The 24,761-nt window shown below is 43.4% G+C and overlaps 1 protein-coding gene across 1 annotated transcript in view; it reads left to right on the plus strand.

Moving 5' to 3' along the window:
• Window positions 1-24,761, plus strand: part of LOC307034297 (interleukin-1 receptor accessory protein-like 1-B) — a gene marked incomplete at its 5' end in the record, with an annotated part of 234,816 nt that overhangs the window by 31,159 nt on the left and 178,896 nt on the right. Inside the window, 2 exon segments of the mRNA XM_079673066.1 lie at window positions 23,018-23,024; window positions 23,026-23,111. Coding sequence (XP_079529192.1) covers window positions 23,018-23,024; window positions 23,026-23,111 — 93 coding nt within the window.

Raw genomic sequence — 24,761 nt, forward strand, 5'->3', positions numbered from 1 at the left:
TGTGTTGCATAGCGATGTCTCTATGTTCCTTAACTTTGGGACCTTTGCGGACTATTTACATTTACACAACCACACTATATAACACACTAGGTGAAACTCCAAAAAGCACAACAGGGCCTCTTTAAATACACTGCTGTTTCATCTTAGAACTCTGTTCATCAATAATAATAAAAATCTGATTTTGCATTCATGTGGGGGCAGTATTATATAAACACAAATAAAGCTCTTGGATATGGCTGTTATCATTTCTTTAAACACTTTAGAGTTAAAAAGAAATGGTGCTATGACTCCCCACGGTTGTCCAAAACAAGTGCACCAGAAACAGCAGCGCCGTGGACTCTCTTATCACATTCCAACTTATGTCAAGTCGTATCTCATTAAATCTTCTCTGATCGGAGCTGAACTGAATTGGAGATGAGCGGTGAATAATGCATCAACTGCGTGATGATGACATCACCCCACAAACACATACACATGCATCTCTACAAGAGAGGTTATGTCCTCTTATTGTCAGAAATGATTTACTAGAAGACATGTTTCCTACATATGAAATGACCCTGTAATTAGACGTATTTGACAAAGTATGTGGAGGCAGTCAGACTCAGAGGCTGATCAAAATATGTTTGTATTCGCTGCTAGTGTCTTCACTACCATTATCCAAGCATAGGAACAAATTAAAACATGCATATTGGTTTAATAGGAAGGGTCACGCTTTGTTAGTCCGTGTGGTATGACATGTTGAGATGTTTTCTGCTATGTCCTGTTGGTACTCTGTGTTTCGGTAGACAGTAATTGGAGAAGGGCTTTGAGGCTTCCTCCAGTGACCTCATTACCCCAATTACATTTGTAGCCTTCCCAGACAACAACCCTTCTCGCAAAGTAATGTCTGATTATTACTCCCAGTCCAAATGAGGTTCAAAAAAAGCAGCTGAGGGAGCGGGGCAGGGACATATGGCTGAGCCTTTTTAGAGTGTGTTGCAGTACGTTTTTTATCCTAAGTTCATTTAACCAAAAAAGATATCACATTTTTTAAAACCCTTGAAAATGCTGTGGTTTTGTACCAAATAAGTTCCATAACTACTGTATAAATGTCTGGTTTAGATGCTAATATTACTAGCATAATTTTCATAATCCAGGATTACTTAAAGGGGCCTCTTGCTCATTTTCAGGTTCATATTCATATGTTGTGTCTCTACTGTGACATGTCTCCATGCTTTAATGTGCTGCAGCACCTCTTTTCACCCTCTGTCTGAAACCAGAGCCCAGTCTGCTCTGATTGGTTAGCTGGCCGGCTCTGTTGTGATGGGTGAACCCCTCAGAGATGTCCTGCCCCTTAACCATGATGTACAATGTGTAGGAGCGCTAGCCAATAGCAGCGCGAGTGTAGGAATGTCCCTTCATTCAGGAAGTAAACAAAGGAGTCCAATGGAGGTTCTGAGTACATTTTCTACTTCTGACCTTATTTTATCATATACCTCCCTCATTATCAGTCAAGACCAACCAAAATTAAAATTAGTTCAAATTCATCTTTTAAAGTTTCACATTCATTTATGTTACACCTCCATGTAGTTACTCATTTAAAAAAGAACCTCTGACATGTTTTCCATACATCAGCAGATGTGTCTTTTAATTGGAACAGTCTAATGCTTCAGTGTTGACAGGTTGAAACATTATTTTTTTTCTAAATTGTCAGCTTTTGAGAAGGTTGGATAACAACCTTGTGTTGAGCTCAGTGATGATGTGTTTGTAGTTTTTAAACTGGGTTTTGAGAGTGATTAATATCAATGTTAACCCATGGAGGAGCATAACTGAGCAGATCCAGAATGCACCCGAATCATCACACAACTCTTCAAGTCACAAACATTCCTCAAACCAGCATGAAGTATGCAGCAAACAATCATCCCTCACTGGACATTTGTCCTCAAAGTTGCACACTAACCAGTTGATTGAGTTGAGGCCATTTGCGGACGACAACCTCGGATGGAACGAGGAATCAATGCCGTGTTTGTCCACTCTTCTGCTCATTAAGAAACCCCTATTCACGTCAGGGTCTGCATATGACAAAGAAAGCTCACAAGTGCACATTTTCAGTCAGAGGAGGGTGGTTTTTCCTCCTTCTCAAAGCCCTCCCCTCATCCAAATTCGCCTCACAGAAGCGCTGTGCCAGAGGCCAAAGTCTTGACAGGGGTAGCCCAGTGAGGGGGAAATCAAACGAGTCCGTTTTCTGCAGCCGGGCTCTCCGACACGGAGCCCCTGCTTACCCAGCAGCACCTTTGCAATCGAGGAATAAAATAAGCTTTACACGTGCATCCATCATCCTCAGCATGACTGGGTTTTGTCTCATGCCCCTGTGATGTGAGTCGATTGGTTACTCCTAACTAAATACTGGTGTGCAGATTGAAATCCACACATAATATCACATTCATCTCTAGTGATCAATGTTGATACAATACAATGGGTATCACTGCAAAGCAAATAAGTGTTTCTTCAATATTTGTCTGTGAGATTGGAAAATGTTGTTTAATTAAAAAGTAGAAGTAGAAAAGGAGAACATTTCATTTTTTGTGCTTATGGACAAAAACATTTGAACCTTTTTTTTTATTTAAAAAGAAGGTCTGGTTTGTGTAAGGTCAAGTGTATATCCTACTCATTAAATGTGACTTGCTTGCCTTGTTACTTTGATATCATTTCACAATTTAGTTTAGTTACTTTTAAAGTCTCAATAAACTGTACCAATTGATCTGTAAAATTAATGATTTTTTTTACGCACAGCACAACAATATTTGAAAAAAAGCAATGTGTTTTCACTTTAATTCAAGCAACATTTTGTACATCACCTTGGTAATTTGAAGACTATTTTTAGTACATTTCAGCCCTTTCTGTTATCTCCATATGGCGGCAGTGCGTCTAGCCTCAAACTTGTGCTGCACTGCATTAAAGCTGCTCCATCTAGCGCTCTTTATCCTCTGTGTAAACCCAAGTGATTCCTACATGCATTTATTTATTTCTCGAAAACATTCGCATAATGAGGATTGATTTTCCTCATGAGCGTTCATTGGGAAGGTTTCACTCATTGCGCCATGTAGAGGATGAAGGCTCCAGAGGAACGCAGCTCACATTGGAGCGTTCACAGTCAAGCCAGATAAAGTATCCAAACAAGGCCTCTGATCTGTCCTTCAAAATAAAAGCCATGCAGGAAAATGCATTCAAATGAGCACAGCATTTGGGGAAAAGTTATACAATAATCTGTTAAAACGGTCCATGTGAAATATGAACATGTCTGGCAATAATTTCTGCCGTATCTGTTGCCCTGTAGCGCCTGTAAATAGCATGCTAAAGCATTATAGTTGATGACGGATTGCGTGCTTTTATTTTGACGCCAAATCCCCTCTTTTCCTGTGCTGTCTTGCTCAGCTCATGCTGACTTCTCGCCGCACTCTGAGAGAGCGGAGGAGAGAGAGAGAGAGAGAGACGGCATCCGATGTGTCTTTTTCTGCACATCACTTTGGAAATTTGCGCTCGTGTAGTCCTGCTAAAGGCGGTGCTCACCTGCCGGGCTGTGAGCGGCTAACTGATTTAAGAGGATCATCAGACTAATTGCCTCCTTTGATATTGCCCTTCATTGATTCTTTCGACCATTCCCCTAATCACTGTCATGATTTTCTTCATTTTCTCCTCTCCTGCTGTTTCAAAGTGACCGGTTGCAGGTGTTTTTGTGCTCCGATTTGCGCCAGTCAAGCCTGGCAATATGTAATTTTGTGGATAGACGCTGCGTTTTTTTTGGAGAAGTGGACTATTTCACGGCTCGGGATTCCTTGTGATTTCTTTTTCAAACATTACTGCTTTACTCTGTAGACCAGAACAGATTCTGATACACCGTGATGGTGTGGGGCTATCAGAACTAACAGCAGAGTGTACGCTATCATTTGGAAACTGCTTGTGGGTAAGTTCAATATATGTTTGGTCTATTCGTTTCCAAAGTTATTTTGATGCCCGTGCTGATTTCTGTAGATCTGCTTGAACCAGTTTGTGGGCACTAACGATCCGTTTGGATTATGCTGATATTACAAATGGATTCCAGTTCTTCCAAATATGCGGCACTTAAATGCACATTTGGAGTGTTTACCCCTCATAAATCCCAGTGGCTCCTTTTGCTTTAGTTGCGGATGCAGCCTCCTCAGCTCAGTGGATGTTACAGGGAAGTCTTCACGGCTGCAGTACGACACTGAAGTGGACTGCTGAAGTCGTCTGTATTCTTTAGTAAAAACCCAATTATCCAAGCACACCAATTACATTGTGTCAGTGGATACGGGCTGTTAATTTTACGGCGATTTTTTTTTATCTCGACGTTAAATGTGCAATAACACTGTGCGCATTTGCGTGTCGCTCCGGTGCGTCAGCAATGTTGTGTGTGTTTGTGTGTATAAGCGCCTGTGGAAAGTGCGCGATTTTGATGCGTGTGTGAGTGGGTGTATGTGCATGTGCACATGCACGCGTGTCAGAAAAGGGGTGTCGAGCAGTGCCCGGGTTTAGTAATTTCAAATTATTTCTGCTGAATGATTGCTTGACGAGTCAGCTCTCTGCCTCGGTGTTTGCTAGTATTTCCTCTCCCATCCCCTGTGCCTCCCTCTCATGCTCGGGTGGATGATGGCCTATAATCGCCCAGATGGATGTTGGAGCTCCACTCTGTCTTGGATCAGACTGGAGTTTGCCTTAAACATATTTTGGAATTAGGAAATTATACTGCTGTAAAGTTAGAGCAGATGTCGGTTTAACGAAATGGGGAGGGGGGTGTTTTTGTCTTTCACCCATGACATAGGAATTACGCAAGATACTGTAGCCTTGTAACTTGCAACTCACCTTTTTAGTGACGACTGCCAGAAAGCTGCTCCTTCTTACACATTTTTCTGTTAAACCTTTAGAAACAATCAACTCCTAAGGCCGAGGCCTGCAGGCAGAGAAAGACTTACATTCATAGCAGCTCGTTAATAAAATAAGATGTCTATGTTTGTCACATGTGTGCTCCATTCCCACTGCTCTGAAATCATCTTGATCTGCAATTCAATTTCTTCTTGACTACTTCTGCTGTAGGTGATATATTCTTGGTTTATGATGCTATTTTAATATTATCTTTATTTATCTCGAATACCAGGGGTTAAGCTTTGCCACAGGAGCAACCAGCAGCACATGAATTTATAGGTAAGTGGCAGTGGCCACTTAACGCAAGCCCTGCAGCTACATATTGAGCTGAGTCGAGTGCTCTCACATAGAAATTGATTTAGACAAAGATTATGTCATCTAGCATTGGCACACTTTTTTTATGCTGGTCAACTTTACCCAGCAGCATTCAATTCTTCTTCTGCTGCCTGATGAATTAAGTGTAGATTTAAAGGGCATCTTAATGCACCATTAAAGTCGCTGTCTTATTGGCGGGGTCATTTTCAGTCACTTCTTTTGTACTTAATCAGTTTTTTTATTCATTTTAACTCTGACTGGGCATGTGTATGCCCTTAATAAAGTTGAATTTCAACATTAAACTCAGTGCCATTAGTGCCATTACATTAGTACATATTTGCTAATATCCATTGTTCCAACGTGGCTTCCAATGCTCTCTCTGGCAGACAGACATATCTGAAGACACAAGCTTTCTCCACTTCCTGTCTTGATTGATACTTTTAATTTTCAAGGAGCTGTCACCAATGCCTATTGGCCTTGGCTTTCCAATCAAGGAGCAGGCAGTCAGAGGCTTTCAAATGAAAGAGTTCATTAATATAGCGGGAAATAAGGGTTGTCTCGCCGTGCAATATTGGCTCTGTGTGGGGAGTGATTGGAGCAATTGATGAGGATTTGTGAGGAAGAATGTTGAGAGAGGCCACCTCAATCATGGATATTAAATTACATTAATAAGACTACAAGGGGAAATCGAAATACCCAGAGGTGATCCAGCTTGTGTGTTTGTGTGTATGGGCGGCAATGTGCATGTGTGCAAATTCAGCCGGACCACCCTCCATTCTGACTTCTGCGCAGACTTATTGACTGTTATGGACCACATGCATAACACACATGCTCTCAGTTAAATCTTTTGAAAATCCAATTCCCGTGAAGATGAGATTCCTCTTTCCTCATGCCTTGTTCCATTTTCCATCACAATCATAGGCCATCGATCTGATTCCAAGCTATTTATTTTTGTTGCAGACATCATGTCATGGATTGACAAGTATGGTAGATCAGGTAGATTACAATATGTCTGGCCATGTTGCTCTGTTCATAAGAAAGATTAATGAGGGTGAACACTAGGGCTGCACAATATTGGAAAAAACTGACATTGCGATTCCCCCCCCCCCCCCCCCGCAAACCATCCTTTCTTGAACTTCAATGCTATACAATTGGTATTTTTTTAACTATATTTAACCGGATGAAGGATTTTAGTCACGGACGTCTGGATCTTAAGTTATCAGAGCAACAAGCTGAGCTAGCTCGGTTAGCTGCGCCAAACTGCCCTGGAGAAACACATGAAACGACTTTATTCAGTGTTTTTACCTTTAATCACGGGGTCCGTTTGCTTTGGAGATGTGATTGTGATTGCTGGTTTGCTGTGCATGCAGAGCCTGCATGTCACTCACTCAAGTACCCCTGACATGCAAGTTATCCTTTTGTAGCAAGCAGCAAAATAATTGTAACATGACGTGTTTGAGTTAATTTGCCTACTTAATATCGCAAGTCTTACATTTCTTCGCGATTATCGTCACGACTAGGGATGTCCCGATCACCTTTTTTTGCTCCCGATCCGATTCCGACCATTTGATTTTGACAATCTGCCGAAACCGATTTTTCCCGATCTGATCTTTATGCAATGCATTAAGAGAAAAAAAAGGTAACAGATAACGGCTGGTCATCCAACGCGATGAATTCAGCTATCTTGGCTGTTATTTTTTTTTGCCTTTTCACTGTTCTGGGGCAGTTTCTCTTTTAAAAGTCTCTGAAAGTGTCGGTTGTTTCAGTGCCGTTGCCTGAGTGGCCGCTGTGTACTCGTCGTGTTGTTGTTGGTGTTTGTTTCTCGTATTAGATTGGTTGTGTTGAACGTAGCTCTGTTCTTTCCACCACGCGGAACCTCCGCCTTGCAAACATTGCATCTGGCTGTTACACTGCCTTCGCTTTCAATTTTATCATACTTCCAAACTCCTGACATTTTCTCTGTCCCGACTCCCGAGTCACCAGCTGAACGTAGCCTCTTGTTAGCTTACTGCTACTATTAGACACTGCGCCCACTCAGTTGCCAGATTTGAGAGAAATAAGCAACCAGGTCTATGAAAACAAGCCCCAAAGAAGCAACACATGTTGTGTAATTTGAAACCAAAACTAAGGCCTCAGGATGACGTTAAGACGTGAACATGGTCATTTTTGTTTTGTAACATTAAATAAAATTATAAAAATATTTTATATAAAAAAATAAAAATCCCGATCCCTGATTTTTTTCTTCCGATCTTTTGAAAATCACGTGATCGGCTCCGATCCCCGATCACGTGATCGGATCGGGACATCTCTAGTCACGACTCACGACACAATATATCGTGTAGCCCTAGTGAACACCAACATTTACATCTATTTATCCTTTCTGGCTTAAGTATTTTCACCTCAACTTTCCACTAATTGCTTTAATTCCGCGGTCACAAATTATGCTAAGAGACCTTTTTTTTTAAATCAGTGGCTTGTGCCTTTCTCTATTCATGTCCCCGTCACAGTCTGCAGCAAATAGTCGTGTTTTTCATCCCCATCAGAAACCTCACATTTGAGTAATTTTTTATATTCACTATCATATGAAAGGGGCCCTATTATCCTTTTGGGGGTTTTCCCTTTTCTGTAGTGTGTTATATATGTTTTTGTGCATGTAAATGGTCTGCAAAGGCTGAAATCCAAAAGTTCACATCCAGAGGTATTTTTCTTTTGAAGCTTTTAAACTTGAATTCTTCCTAGCTGTATCTTTTTGTAAATTCCTTGCGTAAAACAAGTTTAAGGCAATCTTTTTTTTTTTTATAAACTAGCACTGTTATTTCCACTCTCAATAGTTTAGTTGTAAATCAATTTAGATTATTTGCTTTAATTATGCAAAGAGTGGGCAATATATTTCCTAAATATACCATTCATTTACGTAAAATCTGATTATTTTCCTGTATATATTTGGATACACCATTTATGAATACTTTACTGGTGGACCTCAGGTAGCTTTACCCCTCTCAGGTACATCAGCTCTTAAGAGATGTCATTATTTGCATTTGTATAACCCCACTAGGTATGTCAGGCCAGGTTAAAGGCCCTGACACACCTACCCGATTTTGGGAGTCAGAGGTCGCCAGAGGTAGTCGGGCATTCGCGGCGCCCTACTCAGGTTGGTGTGTCCCGCACCGTCGTTGCTTTACGGCACATTTTCACAGCTCCCGCGGAGGTCAGAGAAAGTCGGGCCAAATAAATCACTCTGATTGGCTGTTCAGCTTAGCGAGTCAGTGCATGAGAAGCGAAGCGGAAGTGAGGGACCAAAACAAACGATTAAGAAGGCACACACACAGACGGTTCATCTTTTTCATGTTTACATGTTTTCGATCAACGAGACAGACTGAAAATGGAACCCAGACGCTATTTGTTGTTTGTTTATATCACGCAGCCTGTTCTTCTTCTCTCGGTGTATAGTCTGTCTTCCGGTTGTTGCCTCTTTTGAATGACGAATACACACTACCGTAAGGACAGTTATTGCTATTCGTCAACTGAAGTCTTTGCGGTGTGTTCGTAGGCGGGCAGCGTAGGCGGGCGCGTAGGCGGGCGGCGTAGCCGACGCAGATGACGTAGCGGACGTAAAAGTCGGGACGCCTTCGGTACGCGTTCTTTGGTCTCAGGTTGGTGTGTAGCGGCCTTAAGACTCCAACACAAGTTATCTGTCCTTTAGTCTGTTTCATGCTGAAAAAAGGAAAGCCACCCTTTCAGAAAAAATATAGCAACCATGATTACTCACTGAGGCGAGACTAGGCTGTATTGAAAAGTAAATTCCCCACCCCCCCCCCCCCCCCCCCTACAGCTCTCGATATGCGCTCCCCTGGAGTCATTCATCAGAGGGTAGGTATCAATATGAATGTCTTCCCCTGCAAATCATTTTCATGGTCGACTTACTTTTGAGACCTTGATCTGAATGCCTTCATGTATGGATGTGAGCATCTGCTGCTCAAATGCTTCCTTTATTCACTTCCTGCATGTAATGGCATTCCTATCCAAACAGAGTAATGCTTAATACTACAATAAAAGCATGGTAATGGTCTCTTTGCATTGCTCTTGAAAAAAAAGAAATGCTTCTGTGCATATATGTGTGTCTTCAAGGGGGATCAAAGCATAACTGATCAGAGTCAAATGCAATTTAAAAGCTATTTATTTTGTTAAAGCAGGAACTGAAAGGACTCTGGGTCAGCCGCAGAAGGTCAGGCCCTGGAGCATAAATGTTGTGCTGGTCAATGGTAACACAGCTAAAAGAAAAAAAGTACTTGTGTTGCTCTTCCTTTGATGAAAAGGCCATCTAAGAAATGATCAGTTACCTCAATATACAACATTTCTCTTTGCTAGGGGCAACTGAAATGAAAAGTGAATGAAGTTATTTGTCTTTTCTTTTGAAAAGGCAGTGGCATAAGAAGCCCATTGCTATAAGCAAGAGGGTTGAATTGCCATTTTCATCCTTTTTCTTTTCAGGCCCAGTGTCATCGTAGCATGTCTGGAGGTGATCCTCAGAGGCCCATCCAGCCTACAAAGATGAAGTTGATGTGTTTCGATGGCTTTTTAGAGAGCTGTGGATAGAGAATGGAAATTGCATGCCAGGGGAAGCAAAATAAGCAATTTTTCCTCCCATTTCCCCTCCTCTCTTCATCGGATCTGTGCCTACTCATTCATGAAGGCTTTGTTGTGACATTCCATACGTTGTTGTTGTGGTGATAAGAGAAAAAATCACACAAATGACGTTTGGCCGGAGGGGAGGAGGGGGGGGGGGGCTCCGCAAGCTAATGCATTTCAGGCTGGCTAACACCACCGAAGAAGAGACACGTCCGTCTAATGTTATGAAATCACAAGCAGCGACCGTTATCCACTTTTGACCTGTGTTTTCGTGGCTGGTGGTTCGATGATCAGGACAGTCAAGTATTATTATTATTTATGAACACAGGCTGCTTGCGTACAGTCAGTGAGTGTATACATGTGTAGCCTCTGTGAGAAACATCCCCTCTGAGGCAGGCGAGACCTGAAAATAGAACAGCAACGTCAAGGGATTAATAGTGAGTGAAATCAAGAAGCGCTTCATTAGCAGTTCTTCATTTGTCGTTAGCCACTACATATTATACTATACACTACAGTATGAGACCCTTGGCAACATTATATTGAAGCTAATCTTTACATATATAGAACAAGATGGGTCGGAACCATTGAGACAGAAGCTCTAAAACCATAGACCACTTCTAACGTCTAATGTCATGTGACTCAAAAGGATGATTCATCAGCATGCAAAAATACATTAAGTGTTTAATCCATCGCTTTTATCTTTAATTGCTTTCCTTTCTCCTATTTAGATTAGAAAAGGATGACCTGCAATGCCCACATTTGATTGGCCGATGCCGTGCTGTGCTAGTTGATGATCCTCTGCATTGCTGTCAAAGTTATTTTGGAGAAACGTCTTTGAATTTGCAGGGAAATGTCATTGAAATGAATGAGGAGGCATCGTGTTTTCATGCAATGCTCGTCAGTCTGGGCCAATCTTTAGTAAACTGATTCCTCTCCTTTCATTGTGTTCATAGCCCTACTTACTGCATTAAGCGAAAGTTAAAACCAACATGAATAAATATATACAGTTTGACCCTGTTCACTGAAACGTATGGCTGAACACACTGAGCCACATCATAATCTATATATATATTCAAACATAGCAATTCCACTAATAATCCAATCCCCACTTTGGTTAATGATGCTAGTAACTGTATATGGCAAAGACATACTTTGCATTACAACTGAGGGGTGGTTGCTTGTGTGCCTCCTTCCAGCCGGAGCGCGGCTCTGTTCCCCCCCTGCTGGACCAGACCCACAGAGACTAACTCTCAACAGGGTTCCTGATTTATGGGCCACTTTACACAAAGGGCCTGGGGACGCAGCACTCCTTGTCCTACGATATTGAATCTGAGCTGCCTAGCATGGAGATGTGGCTCGTCTGCTATTGTAGAAGAGCTTATTTGCATTGCACTGTAAGCTCTCAGTGGTAACAGCCGTGCGTCTGCTCACCTGAGCACTTAAAGTGGACCTATCATGCTATATTTGAATAATATAATGTAGGACCATACCTATATAAGGCATATTTATACTTTTTATTTTCAAAATACCAAACAGATCATGCATTTTAGCCATTCCTCATTTCGCTCAATTTAACACTGTCTTTGCATCATGGGCTGATTCTGTGGGAACAGCACCATCTACAGGCCTGGCATATGTACTACAGCGTCTCCAGTGCTTTCCACGGCAATGTCCGTGGCTGTCTCCTGCTGATGGTGGAGTTGGCCCAATAGCCGTAGCGCCACTTCTGTGACGTCATAGAAGTGTTCAATCTGGATCAGTCTGTATCAGATCCGTGTCAGCCCCTTTTTAAGAGATTTGGGTATGGAGGAAAATAGAGAGGGTTGTGTTTTCTGACACTTGGTGAGTTCCCTGGAACACCGGGGACACATATTCATGTATAAAAGATGTACAAAAGTGCATTTCGCATGATAGGTCACCTTTAAGTTTACTTTTGCTTGCAGGGCTGTTTGGTTAAGACATATAAGGGACATTTATTGAGGAAAGACAAACAGCTTTCACATTGACGTGTTTGGATGCATTTCCTTTGCAATATGCACGTTGCATAACGTATGTTTCTGTTTTAAGATTACGTTGTGGGCCTCTGCTGTTTTTGATTTCAATTTCACCATGAAAAGCAAGGGGCTTGCCACTGTATTGTGTATTTCAATCAAATCATTTGATATGTGGCACATCCATCATTATCCTTGAAGCTGTGCATTCATCGCTGATGAAAGCTGAAGTACTTTCAAGCGGCGCACAACCTCGACAGACAGAGTCAGATAAATTGACTGCACAATTTCATGCACATTGTGTGCTAGAAGAAAGACTGATTATTTCTTCAAAGGATTTGTTTGTTGTGTTGCTGTCGGCTGTGCATGTTCTCTCTTTTCGGCTCAATTTGATTCTGAAGCGGGAGATTAGATTTTTCTTTTTTTTTAGCGGCAAGATAAATGTTTAGCAGCCTTAATAATTATAGTTGCTGTAGGGTAGGAGTTTAATAATGGTGTTAATAATTTGACAATCCTCTTTTATTCCCCCTTAAATCACCCCATGGTTCTGCTGCTTAGATAAGACGCTATATTTAGCTAAGTCATTTGGATAAAAGAGCATTATTTTGATATTTTAGGCCTTTACTTATGTCATTAAGTGTTTTCACTGATCCATCATTATGTTTCCATGTAATCTATAAAAAGATGCTCTGTACTAGAGGATCTCGACCATCCTCCTTCCTTCATAGGACAAAAAAACCTATCCGGAGGAATTGTTTCCTGCTGTTATACTGTAAAATATGCATCGTTCTTTTACTTTCTTAAAGTCTGTTCCCCTTGAAGAACTCAGACTTTGATGCTCTTCAATGAATAGCATTAGCATACTGTAGAGTTAGCGAGAGAGTCGTTGCTTCAGCAGCAGATCAGTCTCAGTGTCACAGATTTAAATTTAGTAGCAGAGTAAGAAATGTGTGTTTGAGGTTGTGTGTGTGTGAGATAAAGGGAGATACGCTTCAGCCTGTGAATATTTCATCGCTATTTTTGAAAGTCTCAACCCCGGTTTGATGAAATTTCATTTTATTTAGCATCACGGCTTTTCTCTGAGATGCACCTACTGCTGCCGGATACAGTTAATGTTAGATTCAGATAACCCCGCTGCAGCAATGTCGTTCAGTGGCTACTGTAGCATGCTTCCTCCCGAGCTGAATGACTTGAACTCTGACCGTGTTTTTGTTACGATTCCAGGCACTTAGAATGTAGGACCCAAATGCAGACAGGGAGGCAGAGGTAAAGTATTGAGAGATACTTTATTTTTCCATGATTTAGCAAAAATGAACAAAAAGGTAATCACCAAAACTCAAGTCGAGATGACAAAAAAAACAGAGGACAAAAAATGAAGGTGCTCACGCAGTGAGGAATCAAAAACCAAAGAGTTCCAAAAGCATAGACCTGACACTGAACACTGGGAGACTGGGGAATTTAAACACTCAACGAGACACAGGTGAAAACAATCAGGGGCGGGGCTGACACTGACGAGCACAGGAGACACAGAAGGGGTGACAGGTGAAAACAATCAGGAAATTAGACACACCAGGGAGACTAACGACAAACATGAAAAACACAGGGAAAAGGACCAGACAATAACTGAGGAGGAAAACATGACAGCAAACACCCAAACCTAGACAGACAACACTAAAACCCGTGACATAAACCTGGGGGTGTGACAGAACCCCCCCCCCTCAAGGGACGGATTCCAGATGTCCCAAAAAAAAAAGTCCAGCAGGGTGGGTGGAGGGGGTCTCGCACGGACGGCCCGGGGGCAAGGCAGAGTTCAAAAAGGGGAACCCGGGGGCAAGGCAGAGTTCAAAAAGGGGGTCTCGGGCGGACGGCCCGGGGGCAAGGCAGAGTTCGAGGAGGGGCCAAGACCACAGCTCTCAGGGGACCGGGCAGGAGCTGGTGTTGACCGGACAGGAAACGGAGCTGGTGGAACAGGTGTTGGCAAGATTCTCCACGGAAGAGGACAAGGAGTTGGCAGGACCCCCGGCGATACAGGTGATGTCGAGGCCTCCAACGAAACAGGACATGGGGTTGGCAGGGCCCACGGTAGAAGAGTAGTCGGCGGGACCCCCAACTGGACAAGAGACAGGGCAGGCAGGACCCGGGACCTCCAACGGCACAGGACACAGGGCCGGCAGGACGCCCGGCAGACGAGTAGTCGGCGGGGTCTCCAACGGCACAGGACATAGGGCTGGCAGGACCCCCGGCAGGAGAGTAGTCGGCGGGGCCTCCAACGGCACAGGACATAAGGTTGGCAGGATCCCCAGCAGAAGAGTAGTCGGCGGGGCCTCCAACGGCACAAGACATAAGGTTGGCAGGACCCCCAGCGGAACCTCCAACGGCACAAGAGTAGGGACTTGATTGGAGACTCGAGAGGAAACTTGAGTTGACTTGAGAGATGGCTTGAGAGGGATTTTGAGCGGGAACTTGAACGGAGACTTGATAGGGGACTCGATAAGGAACTCGAGAGGTGACTTGAGGGAACTCGAGAGGTGACTCGAGAGGGGACTTGAGAAGAGATTTGAGAGGGGACTCGAGAGGTGAATTGAGAGGAGACTGGAGAGTTGACTCGGGAGGGAACTCGAGAGGGGACTCGAGAGGGGACTGGAGAGTTGACTCGAGAGGGGACTGGAGAGTTGACTCGGGAGGGAACTCGAGAGGGGACTTGAGAGGAGACTTGAGACGGTTGGTTCGCCTACAGAACACGAGGGGCTGGAGTCGGCTGGAGAGCCAACAGGAGACGAGGTGCTGGAGTCGGCCGGTATGTCGACAGCACTCGGGGAGCTGGCGTCGGATTAACAGCCAACTGGAGACGAGGAGCTGGAGTCGGCCGGTAAGCAAGTCCTGGAGCCGAAACTGGAGTCGGAACCATGGGTACTGGGACTGGTACTGAAGCCAGAACCATGGCTGTAAGGTCCGGTTCTGGAGCCGGAAACATGGCTGTAAGGTCCGGTTCTGGAGCCGGAAACATGGCTGTAAGGTCCGGTTCTGGAGCTGGAAACATGACTGCTGGGGCCGGCACTGGAGCCGGAAACATGGCTGTATGGTCCGGTTCTGGAGCCGGAAACATGGCTGCAAGGTCCGGAGCTGAAGCAGGGGCCATGGCTGCTGGGCGCGGATCGGAAGCCTGGACCCTGGCTGTGTAAGCCAGGTAATGGAGTATGGAAGCATGGATGCGTGGGCTGGTACTGGTGCACGGATCCATGGCCTTGTGGGCCGGTTCTGGAGCAGGGACCATGGCTGCTGGGGCCGGCACTGGAGCCGGAACCATGACTGCTGGGCACTGAACCGGAACACGGGTCCATGGCTGTGTGGGATGGTACTGGAGCACGGTACCATGGCTATGTGGGATGGTACTGGAGCACGGTACCATGGCTATGTGGGATGGTACTGGAGCATGGAACCATGGTTGCTTGGTCCGGTGCTGGAGCCGGAACCATGGCTGTTGGGCGCGGAACCCTGGCCTTGCGTCTCTTAGGAGTTTTTTGGAGGCTTCGTGGACCTCCAAACGCCAGACCAGACCCCAAGAAAGGGTCAGAAAATGAGGACTGGTTCTCAGGGCTACGTGAAAAAATCCTAAGCCACTCGGGCAACAAGCTCCAGAGCCACGGCTTACGAACAACCTCCTGACGTGCCTCCTTCAACGCAGCCTCTCTACCCCGTCTAGATGAGGCGCCTTTCCACGTATAAAAAATATACTCCAGAGACTATCCGAGACGTTCCACCTGTAGCATCAAAAGGTCTGCTGGGTCCATTTTTGGTCAGTTCGTTATGTTACGATTCCAGGCACTTAGTATGTAGGACCCAAATGCAGACAGGGAGGCAGAGGTAAAGTATTGTGAGATACTTTATTTTTCCATGATTTAACAAAAAGGAACAAAAAGGTAATCACCAAAACTCCAGTCGAGATGACAAAAAATGAAGGCGGTCCCGCAGTGAGGAATCAAAAACCAAAGAGTTCCAAAAGCATAGACCTTACAATGAACACTGGGAGACTGGGGAATTTAAACACTCAACAAGACACAGGTGAAAACAATCAGGGGCGGGGCTGACACTGACGAGCACAGGAGACACAGAAGGGATGACAGGTGAAAACAATCAGGAAATTAGACACACCAAGGAGACTAACGACAGACAGGAAAACACAGGGAAAAGGACCAGACAATAACTGAGGAGGAAAACATGACAGCAAACACCCAAACCTAGACAGACAACACTAAAACCCGTGACATAAACCTGGGGGTGTGACAGTTTTAGAGTTTGATTGACACTGTAGTTCAGACTTGATGGTCGAAAAGTCATGCGTTTAAGTTTGAGTCAATCTACACAAATGTTCTCGGATAGCCGCTCCAAGAATAAAATGCAATTTGTTAGATAAGCACATTAAATCCACCAATCAACTTATTTAAAAAGCCCAATATCACAAATTAAACATTTGTCCCGGGCTTTACAGTGAACATTTCTGCTATATTTTATTTATATAGATCCGTTTATGTCCCTTTTCATATTAAACAAAACGCCAATAGCTCAGTTGGCTGTTACCTTTTTTCATAGTATACAGTGAGCGGGTTTTAGAAACATGTGACCACAGCTGTCCCACATGTGTAGAAATGGACTGTTGGCATCCTTTCAAAGGCAGCTAAATGATCTGTGACGTAGCAATAGAGCAGAATCATCAGTGTCAATTTCGCAGTGCGTTTATCATCACTGTGCTATGAATCCATAAACGTCAGTCAATCTAAAACGTTGAGACATTATGAATAGCAGCTTCAGTGCCCACAGCAGCTGTGAGTAAACAAAACAATCCTTTTGACAACCCAAAATAATGATCTGCATTTTGAAAGATCAACATCTATTAACACTGGAAAATGTGCCATGTGCAGACGCAGCAAATTGGTTAAATCTTTTAAATCCCATACATAGATTTGTATTATGGACAGTTATAGGGACAGTCAACTTCGATGTTTATAACTGACAGCCTTGACAATTCCAAAACATAATCCGCAGTTATTTCTGTGTGGCACCATTTCATGATACGGCCTCTCGTGGTTGCCTTCTCCTCAGCCACTATTCTCCTCCCTTTTCCAGCGTTCATTCATCCTCTCTTCCCCTTTCACCTCTCCCTCTCAGTGATTCAGGCAGGCTCTCCCTTGGTCCACTAAGCCCTGGCCTAGAATATCCAAAGAGAGAGCTCCGTTCACTTAATGTCATCCTTATTTCCCTGACAGCCAGGTGGGATAAAGAATCTATTTAGCAGGCAGATCAGGTAATGGGACTAAGAATTCGACATGACTGAAAAGACAGTTTGAATGTGTGTGCACTAGCCTGTGTGTGCACACTTAGAATTAATCTAAAGTGAATTGTTTTTTCAAGCTGACCATCGACAAACAGCTTAAAATAAGACATCTAAATGTTACTTTATACTGCATCTGCCATATGTTATCATCAGTGATCTGTTTATGTCACTTTGGACATCAAAGGAAAAGCCAATAGCTAAGTTGGCTCAGTAAAGCAATGATTATACAGTGGTTTGAATATGACACAATTCAATTATCTACAATATTTAAATGTGTATCCCTCCCACGCAGAGCTAAATTAACGAAACAACACGATTGCATAACTCACACGGTAGCACGTTATCTCTCATTGTTTCTTATTCATCTTTTTTCGTTGTTGTATTGAAGCTGTTTTTATTCTGTTGCCAGGGACGAAGTTGACTGATTCCATATTTATAACCTCACGCTGTAAAAACATTTATTTGAGGACACTTACGCCGCTAAACATATCCAGAGATGTCGATTGCATTCGAGAAGCAACCTCTTCCCTCTCTCTCACTCATGCGTGCATATCAAGAACATGGAGGCTTGTGGTTGCAAGGTTATTAGATAGCCCAAAATGGAATAATTCATTGAAGAGAGCACAGACTCGCGTGGGTGGGTGTGTGTGTGTGTGTGCGTCAGCCAAGGGTGTAAGTGCTTGGAAAGTGTTCTTCACAAATAGAAATGTTAATAACTCACCAAGCAGATATCAGTTTCCTGTACTAGAGGTAGAAGGGGTTAGGGGAGAGGGGTGACAGTGGGAGGGTTACTTTCAACATTGGTAGCAGCAAAGGAGATGAAACATGTCAAACATTTTCAAACTCATTTCCATCGATATTCCAGAGCATGTATAGGATTGAAATGCTTTCCAAACAAGCCGGAGATATGTCGACACAAATACGGTTGTCTGTTATTGCCTTCTGCTGTCAGTTCCTGTTGGCTGCTGAAATGGGAAATGTCCCTTAAAGATATGAACAGTCATCCAGAAGTATCAGATACGAGCAGTGGTTCAGAATGGAGCACGAGGGCCTTCGGTGTGAACAGCCCAGAGAAAATGTGTGACTGAGCAAGAGAGACTTAAAATGAGAGATCCGTATAAATCATCATCTCAATATCCCCCTGACGAGCCGTGGTATAGCAGGGAAGCCTCGGCCGTCAATTGCTGAAATTGTTTGTGTGAGAGGGAGATGCATTCCTCTGGGGCAACTCCGGGCCCCACGAGCGCTGAGAGAGAGCCCATTTCTCTTTCTGAACCCTCCTTGAAAATAATTGAATTTTGGATGAATCCGCTGAGGAGGAATCACTGTCATGGGGGGGGGAAAGTGGATGCTTGAGGAAAAAACAATCAAAAGACTGAGAGGCAGGTGACAGCACCTTTTAGGATGAGCTTTTCTTTAAAGAATGGCGCTCGATGAGATGCTTGACAGGACAAGTTGTCATAGTAGGATTTTGAACAGATTACAATTTTTTTGTTGGGACATCTAGTATTCATTCATTTTTTAAAGGGGGGGGGGGGGGGGGGTAACTCTGCCTTCTCTTTACTGATCTATTGTGTTCACGACCATGTGTCTGACAGTTAGACAGCTGCACTGAATCTTTCACTTCTCATTGCCTAATAACCATGTGCCAAGAAGTAAGACAGATAGCAACAATAATGGATAAACACATTTTTCATGATTACTGAGCAAATTGAGTGTTTGACCTTGATAAGCCCAACTTGGACTGATCACTTATTCAAACAGGTGGCCATCAGACAGGCACTCAAAGATAAAGCGCAAACTGATGAAGAACACCATTCATCCTGTGTCCTTCTTCAGATTTCAGTGGGGATAACCGTTGTTCCGACCACTATGCCAACCGTTTGTAGTGCAACTAGCGTCACCCTGGTGTAAACAAGGCAGCCATGGGGGTCCTGGCCAATAGCAGTTTGGATGCTCACCACCAGCAACTCAACCGTGGAAAAAACGAAATATTTCTCTCTTCAAGAAAGTTTAGAAAGGGCAGAGGATGCTGAGCTTATAGTTAAGTTACCGTCAGATGGGACTGTGTGAAGTGTAGGGAGGAACTCATAATATCCGGGAGAACCATAACACGAAATGGGATTATGCATCAACAGATTCGCCATAAATCATGCTGTGATGACAATAAAGTAATCGGGGTTAGGGAGAGTGGTGGAAGTATATAACATCACAGGCGCCTGAGTGAAAGCAGCCATCATGGTTATAAAGTGAACGCATTAAGTGGAGCACTGAAAAGCACCTCAATGCAAATAGCAAGCGTATAGACATGTGGCGGGCAATCATGTTTTACAAATGCAAGAGTGCCCGCATCAATACGTGCGCGGCTGCCAGATGAGTTCAACAGCTTTTTAATTCTGGCTTTGATCTCCTCAACAGAGCCGGCCATTAAAGCCTTTCCCTCAGAAGACCTGGCACTTACAGCGGACATGAGAAGGGTCCAACTGAGAGTGCATTTGAAACCATCAGTGTACCGACAATTTGATCCAAACATTCAGTTAATGTCCTAACAGACGTATTTAAGACTATAAGGAGCACCTGCTACAAGATACCAAACCTTTTTCATGAGAAGTCAGCAGAGTCATGCCTCAGCAATGTTATGTGGCATTCTCCCTCATTCTTGTGATGTGGTTTGAGTTGTGCAGCATGTCACACATACCCAGCTGGACTGCACTTATCTCCACTCAGCTCTCACACCTTAAAAATAACTGCACCCTTTGTCTGAATGTCGCTTGACAAGCTCTGCAGTCTGAGTACCACCTTAATTGGATTTTTATTCTTCCTCGCCAGAAGACCTCTGCCCACAAAATACTATCAAATACAAGAACTGTGAGTCCCAGGTTCCCTGAAACTTCCACAGAGGGGTTGTACATTTCTGAGTTTCTGGACTGCATCATCATATTTCCCTTACACTGGCTGGATGAGGTGCATCTGGTATTTGGATATCATCCAGTATTCATAAATATTTGGGCTGTCAGTCGATTAAAATAGTTAATCGAAATTAATCGCAAATTAATTGCACATTTTTTATCTGTTCTAAATGTACCTGAGGAATATCTTTCAAGTTTTTAACACTCTTATCAACATATGAGTGGACACATATGCTTTATGCAAATGTTTGTTTATTATCATTGGAACAATGACAAATATTCTCCTGAATATTCTCAACAAAACATCCTGGAACCTCTCTCTCTCTTACACTCTCTCCCAACCCTGTGTACTCCTTTGCACTGAGCCAGTTGCTCAAACAGACAAGCCTGTTTACAGTTGTCTGCAAAATTCCGCTCGTCTGTCTTCATAACAGTCAAAGCATGAGACTGAAGTTCCCACTGTGGGTCAAAATAAAGCGCTGTGATGTGCAGTCAACACGTTGGATGCGATCCGAATGATCTAACGCAGCCCCTCGTCCTCCACAATGTTAAGCTGTAGCCACCCATTTAGCTATCGCTGTTGTTGTGCAGGCGTCTCCCCGGAAAACTTTCAAGCGTGGTCTGCCACAAGCGAGCGGCAGGAGAGGGGCTGTCGGTATCAGCTGGGTGCTTGGCTTACTGTTTAAAACACACTAGAATCTCCCACCATCCAACTAACAACAACAACAACAACAACGACAACAACAACAACAACGTCAAGCCTTTGGGCTCTGAAACTACGGGGCGGGCCGAGGACAAATACACACACATACGTTAATCGCACGTTATAATAATTAGTGGTGTTAAAAAATGTTTGCGTTAACCCGCTATTAACGCGTTAACTTGACAGCCCTAATAAATACATATATATTGTTACTATTAAACCATACCCTTAAACCAACTCTTCTCCCTTGCCCATACAACAAAATAAATAACATAACCTGCCTTGGTGGGAGTAAAAAAAAAACTGTGAGAAATTGCTTCTGGAGCCATTTTCCTATTTACGGCTGCACAAATCTCAAAGCGCGGCGGCAGCACTGTGTCATGTTTTCATGTGTGATTCTTCAATATATTTAATCCCATAATCCACAATATTCTCTCTCTGCACACACAAGCAGTATAACAAGAAAATTAATTAGCCTACATCGCAAGAGCACGTTGTTGGATAAAATAAAGGCTTACTTTGGTACAGATATCACGGTGAACTGGAGGAGAGCAGATCTAGTGATTCAGTGGATTCCTCGACACCATCTTTTGTGCTTATGTTTCCGACTTGCACCCAACAGGGAAAAGTAATTAAAAAGATAAGATTTGTGTGCGGTGGCGTTTAGCTTTTTTTCTGAGGTGGCATTGGTTGCAGAGAGCAAGGGCTGACGACAATGGGCCTTTGACGTGGAGAACACGGCAATGTCGCCATCTTTGGCTCCGGGCCAGTTTCGCATGCCACTGTGTACGTCTCAAGGGTTATTGTGGTGGCTTTTCAGGGTTTCCTCTCAAAGGGCTTTCTGGAGCAGCTTTGTGGAATCTATGTGAAGCATCTTTGTCGTGACTGAAAGACCAATGGTAGCGCCACTGAGGCCGACATGGACGCCAGAAATGCCTCTCTTTGACTGTAGCAAGGAGATGTACAGCTTTTAATGTCATTCCCTTCTTCAACTACCGTCATTTTCGGACTATAAGGCTCACCTGAATATAAGTCGCAGCAGCTAAATTGAATGATGTTTACATATATAAGCCGCACTGGACTATAAGCCGCAGGTGTTTTAATGTTTAATTACCATATGTAAGGGTTCGTGCACAGAGGGGATTTGTCAGGAAAGAGATGGCTGTTTGAGGAAGCTCCCATTTATTAACATTTCAACAAACAAGTTGCATATTTGCATAACGTATTCAAGTGTTACCATTTAGTGCAATAGTAGCTACAGAACATGTGCTGTGTAAACTGTACTGTATCACATAGCGTTTCAGACACACACACAAACTTTTCAACTTTCAAACTTAAACGGTGCGCTCCCAGCGCACGTACCGGCAGTGATCTACAGCAGTGGTTTTCAACCAGTGGTACGGGGACAAACTGTCTCGCTCTCGTAATATCTGTCTGTCTTGCTCTCGTTCTGTCTCTCGTACCACTCTCGGTTCCACTTTTACTTTTACGCGCTACCTGTCTCACTCTTTTCCGGCCTCCAGCTTTTCCTGCTGGAGCACGCCGCTTAAAGGTAGGGGGCGCGGACCGGCCATAGAGCCCATAGAGTTAAAGGTGGTGGCCGTTAGCTGTAAAAATCCATAGATTAGCCGCACCGTTATATAAGCCGCAGCTTCGAAAAATGGGAAAAAAGGCGCGGCTTATAGTCCGAAAATTACGGTACTTCTTGGTTTATTGGGCCATATTTAGTTGTATCCGCCTCGCACCTTCACACAGCTGTATATCAACAGAGAGATATCCTGATCTAAGCGAGGACCTGATCGTGTCACGTTGATCGGGAGAGAAGTTGAATCAGTGTTGTAGGTAGTTGACAAAGCTGCATAGCTCAGGTCTGTCTTGATAGAGATGAATCTTGACATTTGTATCATCAAAAGCCTCCTCCTGATTATACAGCAAGTCCCTGAAGAGCCGCTGGTATAAATAAAGCAGAGGCAGGTAAACACTTCGGCGAACAGAATTTGCACATAGGGTTGTTGGATCGCTTCAAACTGAACTTAGGTCTTGTAAAAAGTTCTCCAATTATTGGCTCAGAATTTACATTTTTTTTATTTGAGCTTTGATCGAGCATCTCATGCCAGAAATCCTTATCCCTCTTTTTTATTTTGATGTTTTAGATGGATTGGGAGTATTCACAGACTGTCGGTGCTGAATAATAAGTCAAGCTTTTGTTTCCTTGTAGGACTGGTAAAAAATGAAAGCTCCCATACCTCTTCTGATCCTGCTTCATGCCGTTGTGGTCCATTGCCTGAAAGTGGTGTCGAAGAGAGGCTCAGGTAAGTCTTTTATTGTCACTTTTGTTCTAACACTTGTCTCTGAACGAATCTGGGAACAAATTGTCAAATTGTATCTATTTTACTTCGGTGTCTCATTTATAAGGAGCTATATTAATTGATGCAGTTGTGAATCTCTTGAACCTGGCAAGATTTCAAGGCTCTTTTTTTAACCTGAAGCACAAATCATGTTCCAGTCAACAGCATGGGATCACATACAAACGGTCACAATTACAATCAAGGCTGTCCTGTCTTTTAACAGATTGACGTTTAACCCCATAAACACTTAAAGGAGACCTATTATGCAAAATCCACTTTTTCATGTCTTTTATAAATAAACATGTGTCCCCTCTGTGGAAAGAGACTCCGAAAGTTTCAGGAACAAAGATTCTTTCTCTTTTTGTCCTGATCCATTTAAATAAAAACCTGTCAGAAAATGAGCTGGTCAGATTTTGGCCACTTTGTGATGTCATAACGATGTTTTGGCTTGTGTAACGATTAGCCAATCACCAACCAAGGTAACCCCCCCCCCCCCCCCCCCACCTACACCTGAATCTTTTAACCAGATCTCTCTCAGAGGGGCGTGGGGAGGGGCTCCTTGTTTTCATCTAAAGTAACAATCAGAGAATCAGCACTTTTGAAACAGGGCTGAAACAGAGGGGATTATGGGTAATGCTGCAATGCATGATCTGTTTGGTGTTTCGAGCCAGACACTTCAGAGACATGTTTTGTATATATCTGAGAGCTATAATATATCGATGAAAAACAGTATAATAGGGGACCTTTAAATTTGACTTCGTTTTTGGATTATCTTTGCCGATCATTTGCATGGTATCATCTTGTTTTCTTATTTTTTGTAGAAGATAATAATAACAGGTGTTTATTTTTCAAGGGTTTACCTTTCATTAAAAAATGAGAGATGACAAACCTTTTGCACCTATAATGCACACACTCGAGTGTCAGTGTGTGAGTGAGTACTCTCTCGATCTATGAAGCACTTTGCAACTTGCTTCTGTGGCCTATTTGAATATCCAAGTATTCACATGGCTCTAGAATTAATACCAATTGACTCTCCATTCCAAAAAGACAATCACTTTCTACAAGAGGATGGATGCAAGCTAGAGGAGAAATCCACACTGGCTAAGATGAAACATAAAGGAAGTATTTTGCATTCTTTTTTCTTTCCAGAGGCTGCTTGTGTCTGGGTTTTTATCCGTGCATATTAGACACAGGTGCGGGAATGGCCCAAGGCTCATCAAAGGTTTTTCTGCTTTTCCAGCAGAAGTCCCTACGGGCTATCTCATCGGATGCTTCACGAGCCATTGCCTGTGGCAAGGATTTGAAATGTGTCCGCTGATAAATGAACACCCGGTCCGAGCCGGACTTCTGTCCTTTGTTCCTTCTTCTTTTAGATTGTACTTCTTTATTAGAAGCCATGCTGGGAGCAAGTGAGAGCACCATTGTTCTGGGCAATGAAAGCCAGTTTTAAATTGCATTGCTTTCATTTATATCGAATCGATAGAAACAGCGGGGTCAGGAAGGTGCAGATCCCGGTGTCATAGCAGGTAATCTTTTCAAAGAAACGTTTTCCAGGGTTTGGGGTTCCTTTATTTATGAGATAAAACCAGTTTCAGTTTCATTCGGTCATATTTT

Source organism: Notothenia rossii (assembly GCF_949606895.1).
Source record: "Notothenia rossii genome assembly, chromosome: 3".
Lineage (NCBI taxonomy): Eukaryota > Metazoa > Chordata > Actinopteri > Perciformes > Nototheniidae > Notothenia > Notothenia rossii.